Raw genomic sequence first — 12,203 nt, 5'->3', positions numbered from 1 at the left:
TTTTTTTTGTAATTTTCAGCAAGCCAAGTAAAGTTTCAGGTGATTGATCAAATAGAGAAAGGAAAGCCCAAACATTTCAGCTTCAGGTTATGGTTGAGTAGACTTTTGCTGACATCAGAAATTATTAATTGCACCAGCTAAATTACAAAGATGTTATCTTGGCTCTGGGAGCCAAGAAAACGGTAATTAGGGCTGTTAGATTCCCCATTCTGCTTCCTTGCTTTTGACTTCAACCATCAAGGCACTGGATCAAGGTAAAAGTGAACTCATATATGTGGAGGGCTTGGGGTTGTTTCAAGAACAATGTGAAATAGAGGTGATACCTCAGTTTGTTAAGAGATGCTGTCCTCTCAAGAGGCGACACCTTCACCCGTGTCAGATACGGACACGGAGCGGCGTGTCCTGTGCTGTTGTTTATTACACCAGATACAGTGTGATGGGCTTCTTGGGGGGAAGAGCTTTTAGTGTGATGGATGGCTGCTAGCAAGTTAAGCAGTACCTGTGCTTTTAATTGCGGTGCTTTTTAGCAGTATATGTTGTATGCTCATAAAGCTGCTTGCATTGGCATCTAATTTACAGAGTTCAGAGAATTCTGTGCATATCTCACTTGCATTAAAACTGTCTCTAGTGTTACTCCAAAGGGTAACATCAATAATTTTTTAATGTAGATTTTCAAAATTATTCTAAATTTCTTAAGATGTTGTGTTCTCTTGTTCTCTTACATCCCATTGTTCTTATAGCTAGAGACTGACCTCTCCCGCCCTGCTACTGAAATGATTTTTTAAATAAAGCTAAACCTGAGCTGTCTGGTTTTAGCTGGCACGGCATCTTACCTTGTCAGAACAGCCATGCGCATCGGTGTCCTTGCTTCGCGTCACCAGCGTGCCTGCAAGAGCTGTGTTGCATAGCTTCTGGCAGCCAAAATGCTAGACATCTGTCTTTGGACCTCAGAACAGCTAATCTGTTTTGATTTCATAACAGATTAGTAAACTTGAAAATACAGAGTTTGAGTTGTTCATCGTTTCCATCAGAACGTAAAAGACTTAAAGCCCAGGATAAATCGAAGGGGAAGCCACAACCATCAATGTATTCAGGTGCATGTTTCTACCTTTGTCCTTAGGCACGTGTCCCGGTTCAGAAGGGCACTCAGGTATTTCCATAATGCCTTAGATTGCCCAACTGGAGTCAACAGGACTGGCTGGTGCCAGTAAAACTACTTGTGATTAACATTAGACGCATTCTTTAGATGCTGATGCCTGTGGTAGTTTAAGAATGGTGCATGGTTTTAAATGTAATGTTTCTGTACGCTGGAAAGGAACTGTCAGTCACACAGAAGATGAGTATTGTATTTGGGGGATGGCGAGGGGGCAGTGCCTTATCTGCATAAGAAGGAAATGACACTGTTCAACATGGAAAATATGACATTGCTATTGTTATTAGGATTTTATTCTAGGTTCAGAAATAGAAAATAAGAAGTTAGTTGCTACACAAGACTTTGGAAAGTGAGCATATTCCTTTATGCAGTTAGTCTAATAACTGTTTTGTAACCGTATTTATAGACTTATAAAATCTAGGAATTGTAATTGCTTTATGTTATAGGTTTTGAAATAGAAGTAAATATCAGTTATAGGGCCTGTTTTTTCCAAACTGATATTGAGAAGTAATATAGATTTCAATATTCTGCATTATAATATTTAATTGCCTGATCTAAAAAAAAAAAAAAAAAGATACTTCAAAGAAGTCTTTCAATCCTTTTCTATGTTTTCAGTTTTTCCATACTGGGCACTGGGAGGAGGGGAATATTATATTCTCCCCTGCCCTTTAGGTTCAGTGAATTTCTTTCTATGGTCAACTCATCTTTCATTCAGTCATGATAGAGAAGATTTTGGAAAATAAAAACAGCAAACAAATCTGTTGTGTAGGATCTGGCTGGCTGGTTTTCTCAGGCTCAGTGAGTCTCACATCATGTATGGCGTTTTGTTTTGACATGTACTTCTATTTTGCATTACAGCAGATTACTCTTTAAAAATATCCAGGTGAAGGCAAATCTAGGAAAAAAAAATAGCTTTCCTTTAAGTTGTAGCATCACCAACACCGTGCACTACCGGGAAAGCTGGAGTGTCTGTGGGTTTATGAAATAGTGTTTGGAAAATCTTTTCTCCAAAGCCAGGACCTTGCCTGTAGCCGGGGCACTCCTGGAAGTCAATCAGAACTGGCAGGAACTTGGTTTTGTCAGCTGAAGGACACCAGATGAAGGGCCACCTTAAGGCTTCGTGAAACGGAGCCCGCAGCGGAGGTCAGCGGTTGGTTCTGGTGCCCATCCCTGTCCCCTGCCAGCAGACCAGTGTGGCTGAGCACTCCCAAATTTCCCGAAGGTGAAAATCAGTCTGGCTTACTGAAAATGTTGATCTGAGCTTCCCAGCTGGCCTTGTCTGCAGTGATACGAGGAGAACTGGCACAAAGGCCGCTGCTGGCAGATTGATGAGGAACGTAACTGGGAACAAAGCAGCAGCAGCTGTGAGCGATAACCCTTCCTGCAGGCACGCAGAGGAGCGTGTCCCCATGGCCGCTGCTGTTCACGTGGTTCCACAAATGGTGCTGCTGGTTGAGCTGTGCTTGGTTCCCTGCAAGGCCTTACGTAGTTGTGGGTGAAGAAAATATTCCCAAGTAAGAAAAAAAAGCAATTAAAAAGTGCTAAACATTTGTTCGAGTCTGTGTACGAGTAGTTTTTTGTAACTCTAAGTGAGAAAAATGAAATACTTTTCATTTCGAAGTTGCCAAAGGTTACATAGTAAGGCCACGTAGTAAGTCAGTGGTGAAGCTATGAATAAAAGTCAAGCAACCAGACACAGATTGCCCTTCTTGACATAGTTCAATTACCTAGCACACAGTTCAATTTTAAATGCATATATTAAATATCCAGTATATCAGTTTGTGAATGGCTTCCATGCTACTGTCAAAAAACGCACTGCAGTCTGTTTGTTACAAATTTGTATAGCAAACAGAAACGCAATGGGGAAGAGAGTCCGGAGCTCCCAAAATCTGAGGCTGTCATGATAAATAGCTAGAGAACTGCCAAGAGATGAGCTCTTACTGCTAGATTTTGCAAATGGTCTATGAAATATGTATTTATGCATTTTCAGCAGTAGTTATCCGTCAGTGGACTGAAGTGTCTTCGCAGAGCTGCTTACAGGACAGCGTTTCAATCCCAGCTTTATTGTTCTTGGAGATGGAGCACTTGTAATCCAATTTATAAATCTCTTGCTTAAGCGGCTTACTTTTAAGGGCATTTTAAGAGTGGAGCATCTGGCTTGACTTTTAGATCATTTGGATTCTATCTTAACACTCGGATTGCTTCAGGCGTGGACATTGTTGTTGGTGCTTCCTGTGTCCTAAACTTCCAGTTATGTGTTTGCTATTTACTGGGAAATGAAGCTGTAACACACTGGAAGACAGTCGTCCTGAATAGTAAACTGTTAACCTATCTCCTTGAAAATGAGTGTGGTACAGCTCAGGAGGGTTATGTGCCATTTCAACAACTGAACTTCCAATTACTAAAAATTTCTGAGACCAGTGATGTTGTTAATGGTAGATCCAGATCTGTGTAACAACCAAGTACAAAAGATTGCTTCAGGATGATTTTTTTCCTTGCGTTTCAGTATCATCTCTGTGTTACAGCTTCGCAAGTCAGTGCTACACCTACTCAGAGATGCATTCTTACCACCACCTTCCCCTGCTCTGGGAATGCAGGCATAAGTTTCAGGGGTCACCGTAAAGTTTATTTACTCATATAAATTTTCAGTTGAGTCCGCAGGAGTTGTGTCATTGGTGCTACTGGCTGCATTAGAGTTTGTGGCAACCATGTAGTCAGTGAGCTGTAGGAATTTAGAGTAGAAGTGCAAGGAGGATAAGTTAGGAAAATGAGCAGACTGTTTTCATTTGGCAGCCGCAGGTAGGATAAGACTTGTAGAAATAATACTTTTCCTTTTGAATGATGTTTTGTCTTTTGATCCTTATTTTCTGCCTTTGTTGTGCTTTTTCTCCAGCTGGGATGACAGCAGCTCTGTCAGCAGCGGGATCAGTGACACCATAGATAATCTCAGTACTGATGACATTAACACTAGCTCCTCCATCAGCTCCTACGCCAACACACCTGCCTCCTCCCGCAAAAACTTAGAAGCGCAGGTAAGATTTCTGGTTTAGACAAGCTAACATTGGTACTTATTATTTTCTCTGTGCAATGAGTGTAATTGTTTTAAGTTGGATGAACTTGAACACATAGTACAGATGGTATCGCTGAAAAGGCAATGTCAAGCAATAGTAACCTCCTTATTGTACGTGGTATTTATGAATATTTCCTCTGTGTGTGGAATCCGTGGCATCTCTGCTGTGGTGGTGTGGCAGCAAATGGCTTCTGCCTTCCTAGCAGCGCTGCTGTACAGAACACGTGCATTAGTAGATGGGATATTTATTTATATTTTTTTTAGCTTTAGAAAAGATTTTTTTTTTTCCTAAAGAATAGAATTTAATTAAGTCAAGGTGAAGGTTTAAAGATTATTTAGACTTCCATCGGAAATGTAAGCATGCTAGGCAAATGAAATAGATTATTTTAAACTTCCAGGGCTGCAGGTTACTGCAGGATTTCTATTTTTGGCAGCATTTTGTAGGAGGATAAATCTTACGTCCATCAGCAGCATACGTGTACGTTTTGTGCTCAGACACCACACATCCAAGGAGGGTAAAACAAGTGAAGGTATCCAGCAGTTCTTCATTTGTCAATTAGACTCCATAATACAGAGATTCGCAGTAACATAAACTGCTTTTTCCCCCAGTTGTATAGAATTTTGTTTGGAAAAGTGCAGGACTAAGAAGTCCAGCTTTGTTCTTTGTACACCCGCCTACTCGAGGGACGCGGGTGGTGTGTATCAAAGCAACCGGGATGCAGCAGGTAGAGGAGAGGGATGTAGGTATGACCACCTCCTGTTTCTTTCTTTTTTTTTTTTTTTTTTTATTCCTTCCCAGTCCTTTTCATGACAAGACCCTAAATCTGTTTTTAATACCAGTTTTCACCTAGATGTGTGGTTGCTGTGAAGTGTTACTCTGCCTACAGGACTGTGGTGCAAGCATGTATTACACTCTGTTCCCTTGCCATGAAGCACGTATTTGTTGCCTACATTAAAGATTTCCGGTTGGCCTCTGGTTGCATATCAGCGATTGCTCGAAACGGCGAATACAAGTCCCATACAAGCTGAGAGGAGTTAAGATTTGTAAAGTGTGTTTTTCAGTACGTAACTGAGAGAGTAATGTAGACAACTAGAAGTATTTTTTGACAGTTGTTACTGTCTCGACATTGTAATACTGTTGGGAAAAAATGAAGAAAAAGAGAGACATGATTAAACATTAACCTAAGGGAAAAAAAAGAAATTCATTTGATTTCTGTCTTCTGATGGATCAGATTCTTGGAAACACCTCTGAGAGATCAAAATCTGTGTTGAGGAACTCCTTTTCCTCCTCCATAACTCTTACGGCGTCTGAGAGAGTGCAGACATACACCAGAAGAAAATCCACTGAAGCTTGTCCAGACAGTAGAGCGTAGCCATTAGAAGAGGAAGCTGGGAGCTAAGACACACAAGCTGTTTGCAGTTTTGTAGTGTATGTCTGTGATCTGCTTCTCTCCTCCATTTAGATGGCTGACAATATTTGTATTCCCCTATGCGGTGAGCCACAAAAGACTGGCAGACGTCTGCAGAGGGATGTGGACTTCTCTTCTCAGGGTATCCACTGCTTTGGTGCTCCTAAATAGTAGGCACTTAACTTCTAAGCTGCTCTGATTCTGCCACGTCTTTTTGAGATGGTACAGAAGTTGGATTTCAGATAATTAAAGAGGGAGCTTGAAGCTAATGCATGTGCAGCTGGGAGTCCAGACAAATAATACAGCAACATCAAAGGGTGAGAGCCCGAACATGTTGGTGTCTGTTGATAAAATCAGTAACTTATTCAGAATCGTCACTGCAAAGGAAGAAGATATGCTTGCAGTAGAAGAAAAGTCTCTGCTAAGAAACTGATTTTCAGAGCTTCTGATTACCCCATTCTCCAGAAGCTGTAGTTTCTCCATCTTTGAAAAGCAGGACCCAAATATGACATTGGCTCCATCTTCATAGATATCATAGTTGTAGCCCCTTTTTGTAACAGTGCTGTGAAGGTTTTCTCAAGTTGGTTCTGAGCAAGCTAGTGATGGAAACCAGAATTTGTCTTACCATGATCCCATGTCTTGCTCTGATTATGCCAAATGCCAAACCACTTAATGTAGGTATGCAACTTGTGGAGCCCTGATATTTTTTTTCCTTACATTGCACAGTATCGACTTACACCTTTTAGTATAGCACTGCATATAGTAAGCCTTTAAGGTCATACCATACACATACGATAAGGAGAAATTGAGACCTGGTTGGGCATTTGAAAATAACTAATTTAACTGAAATAAGGTGGAAGAGAGCAAGTAATAATAAACTTATTCATGTAATGCTAAAAAGTTCATAAAATGGAAAGGAAACCATTCCTTTACATAGAGAACAGCAACATTTTTAAGCTGTTGGATCAAGATGAATTCTCAATTTGATTGGAGCAAAGGTGGGTTTGGTCTGTTCACAGCTTCGTGAGTGGATTTACAAAACTGGAGGAATAAGTTGAGAACCTGGTGGTTACTGCACTCCCAGCTCAGCTGGAAGTCAGGTTTTCTCCCAGCTCATGCTTGCTATGTCTTGCCATGACCTCCAGCAAAGAGTATTTCCACTTTCACCCACTCCAGGCCTTTCAGGCAGCTGCAGTCTCAAATCCAGGTTTCACTGTGTTTTGGTTTTGATTCCTTAGTCATGTTTCTGTGCTGTTCTCAGTGTTTACCCTTAAACAGAAACTTCTCTGGCCAGAGAGCTTCAAGGGTGGATGCGCAGCATTTCAAAGGCTACTTTGGCTGTGGGTGTCGTAGTGGAATGAAATGGAAGAGGGCAAAGGTAGAAGACTTCTTGTAGTGCCCTTCTCTCTGTTGAGACTGTACTGTTCCTGCAGATGTAGAGGAGGAGAGAAGTAGAAGGTACAGGAACGTTTCATAGTCAACCAAAACTAGAGTAAGCCCTTTACCAGCGAATAGATATATTTCTTGCTCTTGAACACTAACGGTGTAAATAAGCAATTCCAGACAAGGTACTTGAAGAAAGACACTAATGAGAGCACGTGAGGGCTGATGATGAGGTGGTTTTGTTGGTTGATTGTTTGTTACTTCTTGCCCGTGCTCTCTTCCAACATCTGTAAACGTGGGAGACATTTGCATGAAACTACGATTTTAGAGACAGGTAGGACGATAGATCATTTCACGTGCCTGAAGAAAGACCATTGTGATGGTGGTGTCAGCTTTCACATACTGATGGCTTAGACTAGTTTTTCAGGCTTAAAAAAGAAAAATTAGTTACAGTAAGCAGTGGAAATTAAGACACACACCCCCACTCCCCACCCAGATTCTTTAATATTAGTGATATGGTCTGGTTAGAAGAGAAGAGGCATAAACTTGAAACATACTTCAGGAACTTAAAAATAAAATACAGCATTTTGCTGAAAGCATGCTGAATTATCATGTGTCCTTTCCTGTGCTATGTTTTTCTGATTATCCAGCTGGAATAAAAGGCTGTGGGTTTTATAATGCTTTGGAGTATTTAAAATAATTTCCTTTTAAATTATATTACCGTTCAACTACTGCACAGTGCTGAGCATATTCATCTTCTACTGAGGCTGCAGTGAAGAGATGATGACACTCAACATCTTACCAAAATTCACCAGCTCTTATTTGGGAGCTTCATAACCAAGTGTTGAACTGGCAATCTCATTCATAGTTCTGTGGTGGCTGGAGAACACTTCAACTGTGAATTTTTTTATCCAGGTCATGGTCAGATGCATGGATATTTGTCATTTGTGCCTGATCACAAAATAGCTGGTTGTGATGTTAGAAAATTTGCCCAAATTAATCAACAGCATTTGACAGGAGAAGTAGAATTCTGCAAGAGTAATCATTAACAGCAGAAAATGCTAACGTATGGGGAATGGATTATATATATAGGGTAATAGACTTAACTTAAGCATTTCTGAGAATTTGGCAAAGACTTGCTAATAAGAAAATTCAGTATTTGACGTTGATCTTTGCAAAATTCTCTATGCTAAAAGACTGGCAGCACAGTCAGTCTGTGCACAGAATAAGGAAAACCAGTTTGTGAGAGTTGAATATGAATTAAAAACTGATGTAATTTGTACATTTAAGTGAGACTTGAGTATTGTTAGAAAGTTACTGGGGATTCATTTCTCTTTAGTTCTTCGGTGTCCTTCTAATATGTTAGATGAGAATAAACAGCATTCCACATCTTCAGATCTTTCAAAAAGCTGCCTCCTCATGCTCCAAAGATCAGATTGCCAGACAAGAGACGGGAAAGCAGCAAGAACAAAGGAAAGCTGGCTGCACAGATTTGAAACGTTTTTTTGGCATTGTAGTAAAAGGGTTCATCAGAAATTCAAGATCGAGGATTATAAATGTCACGGAGCTTAATATGTCCTTTATAAATCAAGCAGGATTTTTTTCATTTTTTTTTCTTTATTTATTCTAAGGGGCATGACTGTTATGGTTTTTTGTATTTTTTTTCCCTAGCGTATTAAAAAAGTGTGTCATTGCTGGCGTTCATTTCTTGCTGTGATGTTTCTTTGTCAAAGGCATGTTATATTTGTTGGTTCTTAGAGATGACTGCTGAGCTTGATTAATCAGTTTGATGGTTCTCATTTATCAAGCTTCTTAAAAGAAAGGCTTGCTCTGACGGTTGTATTACAATTCCTTATCTGCCTAGACTGATGCAGAAAAGCATTCCCAGGTTGAGCGGAATTCTTTGTGGTCCGGTGATGAAGTCAAGAAATCAGACGGAGGATCCGATAGCGGCATAAAAATGGAGCCAGGTTCAAAATGGAGGCGGAATCCCTCTGATGTGTCGGATGAATCTGATAAAAGCACTTCTGGTAGGAAGAACACTGTTATTTCACAGACGGGCTCCTGGCGACGGGGCATGTCAGCTCAGGTTGGCATTACCACACCAAGGACTAAACCTTCAACCACCTCAGGCGCATTAAAGACACCTGGAACAGGTGAGAAAAGGTGTAAGAGATAAACAAACCAAAAAGTGTATTCGGTATGAAAACTGTTTAAATACTTTCCAGAGGCAGAACCTGAACTTCAGGTAATCCTGTCTTTCTTTTTAGGTATTGTTTTAACCTATGCAGCGTCTCGTATGCCTGCATTTCTATTCCTGTTCATTTTAAAATGCATATTTTGGACTAGTACACTGTGAAAGTTGTTTTCCTGACAACTCTAGTCTTAAGCCAACTATTTATTGGGCACAGTATTGCTGTAAGAAGAATAAATAATTTCAGCTTTTGAAGTCACAGTTAACTTTAAGAACGTACAGTATGTCTGTTTGAGGAGATTTTTTTTCTTCCCCATACTAAACCAGCATGTTAATTTATACTAAACACTATTTAGTTCTGAATTTTCTTATTAATGTATTAGTGATCGTAGGACTTGCAGATGTGTGAATGAAAATTGATTGAATAATTTTCATAATCAAGTAATATAAGTTAATACCTCTCCTCTTGCTTGATCGTGTACGCAATTGTACATGAAAAAGTTGACGTTCGATACTTTCTTGAACAATGTATTTTAGGAAAATTATGCTAATGGCCTAACACTACTTCTGTCTAATGATAAAAAAGGATCAGTCTGTGGTAGCTACAGAGGGAAACATTTTTCCTTATCTGTCACTATTACATAAGACTGTTCTGCTTTTCATATTCTGGAGGGCAAACACACCACATACTTTCTCTGGCAAGTCTGCATGTATAACTCACTAGAGTGGCATGTAAGTTCAGTGCAGACTAGATCATAAGTTTGAACCACACTCTGGTGGCTAACACGCTTTTGCTTTTCATGCTGCTTTGAGTTTCATCATTTGCTTGATGTTTTCAAGTCATTAAATATTAGAATTCTTTTTCTATTTTTGTAGGGAAAACTGATGACGCCAAGGTATCAGAAAAGGGTAGACTATCTCCTAAAGCTGGACATGTTAAACGTTCCCCATCAGATGCAGGACGCAGCAGTGGTGATGAATCCAAAAAGCTTCCCACGAGTAACTCTAGAACAACTGCTGCTAATGCTAATACATTTGGATTTAAGAAGCAGAGTGGGTCAGCCGTTGGCATGACTATAATCACTGCCAGTGGGGCAACTATCACCAGTAGATCGGCTACCCTGGGAAAAATCCCAAAGTCATCTGGACTCATGGGTAGGACCACTGGTCGGAAGACTAGTGTTGATGGCTCCCAGAACCAGGATGATGGCTACTTAGCACTTAGTGCCCGAACTAATCTTCAATATCGTAGTTTACCCCGGCCCAGTAAATCCAGTAGCAGAAGTGGAGCTGGGAATAGATCTAGCACGAGTAGCATAGACTCCAATATAAGCAGCAAGTCAGCCGGGTTGCCTGTCCCTAAAATGAGAGAGCCTGCCAAGGTAATCCTTGGAAGCTCTCTGCCAGGATTAGTCAATCAGACTGATAAAGAGAAAGGGATTTCGTCTGACAACGAAAGCGTGGCCTCATGTAATTCTGTTAAAGTGAACCCTGCATCACAGACTGCTTCTAGCGGAGCTCAAAGTACCCACCAGCAAGGAGCCAAGTACCCCGATGTGGCCTCTCCCACTTTGCGCAGGTAGGCAATAAGTTCGTTGATTGTGCGATGATGTTAGTTGGAGCTGAATGATCAAGACTCTTCCAGCCAGGCCTGGCTGTGTTTTGTGGAGCACTTACTGTTTAGTGTCCTCATCAAGGTCTTGTATTTACATTTAATTTCACATGAACAGATTGGCCTGTGTTGTAAATACTCAGTACATCATGCGACAGCAGGAAAAATTTAACGTTTGGGAAAAAAAACCTGTCTGGCAGAAAGTTTGGGAGTTGTGATACAAGTCTCTCTGTTACAAAAATCATACCTGCATCCATGCAGAATAAGAGTTTTCTTACATGCAGGTTACTGAAGAGTTCTTGCACCAATGTATATGTAACAAGCCTGGAAATACTCCAGTGGTGGATGAAATTATAAGTTGACAACAGGAGAGTTATTTTAGGTTGTCGTGATGACAACAATGTAATTTTGTCCTGCCATACTTAGATTCACATGCCTATCCCAGATGGATCTTTCAGATGCATGAATTAGGCCAGTGTGTTGGGAGACTCAACATCAGGCTGTTCTGTGAAGAACCCGAAGTAAAGCTACTCTCTAAAAGGAGTTGAATTTTCTTATTTTAATAATACTTCTTTAAACAGAAATCTGTCTTCTGTTTCTCCACCACTACCCCGCACATTATTTTAACATTAACATTGAGTTGGTCAGGAATTAATTCGTTGATGCAGTGTCCATCAAAGCCTTGATATTGGTAAAAGGTTCCGTTAACATTATTTTTCAATTTAATTTGACATTGAGTAGCTTGTCTGTTTCAAGTTGCGGTGTTTTTGCTTTTCATTTTGTCTTGGCACCCATAATACCCATACAGTTATGCTACATCATCCTGCTTCCAGTGATGTGAGAAAGCCACATTCCATCTGAAGCACCAGTGCAAGCTGTGATGGCAACGCTGTAAAGAGTTGTAAACTGTTTGTTTTTAGATGAGTGGTTTTATTCGAAGAGCCTATGGAAGGATGATTCACAATATATCATTTATTTTAATCCTAGTTGTCATTAGATAAGCCATGTCCTTTAAAACATTTAATTTTCATCAATGGCTACTTAAAAACTCCAATAGACCTTTCTTTTCTATAGCGTGCCCCTTGAGAAATGCAGATTTTCAGTGTTGCAAGCCTCAAACACATTAATGTTGAAATTTGATTGGAAATTGGTTTTGATTGCTAGAAAGCCACGTTGCTAGCCTTGTAATTGAAATACTACATTAGAAACATGTGAAACATCAAAGAGAAGACATTGAGGCTCAATTTAACTGTTTGCTTGTTCGATTTAAAATTTCACTCTTGAGTTTTCATCAGACTGACTGAATAGTCGTGTATTGAAATGCACTATAGTTGAATTTCACCTCATCTGTTTATTACTGATTTCTAAAATGAGAGTTGAAA

General features: G+C 40.1%; 1 protein-coding gene across 6 annotated transcripts in view; it reads left to right on the top strand.

Annotated features, from left to right (window-relative positions):
* NAV2 (neuron navigator 2) overlaps nt 1–12,203 on the top strand; it is a 220,714-nt gene that overhangs the window by 161,984 nt on the left and 46,527 nt on the right. For all 6 annotated transcript variants that reach the window (XM_086748544.1, XM_086748545.1, XM_086748542.1 and 3 more), the window contains 3 exons: nt 4,047–4,185; nt 8,880–9,171; nt 10,086–10,788. In XM_086748544.1, coding sequence (XP_086604670.1) covers nt 4,047–4,185; nt 8,880–9,171; nt 10,086–10,788 — 1,134 coding nt within the window. The remainder of the gene's footprint in view (nt 1–4,046; nt 4,186–8,879; nt 9,172–10,085; nt 10,789–12,203) is intronic.

This window comes from Chlamydotis macqueenii, chromosome 5 (assembly GCF_036417535.1).
Source record: "Chlamydotis macqueenii isolate bChlMac1 chromosome 5, bChlMac1.mat, whole genome shotgun sequence".
In the NCBI taxonomy this organism is placed as follows: Eukaryota; Metazoa; Chordata; class Aves; order Otidiformes; family Otididae; genus Chlamydotis; species Chlamydotis macqueenii.
Note: the sequence above shows the minus strand (reverse complement) of the source record. Positions and strands in the feature narration are given on the sequence as shown.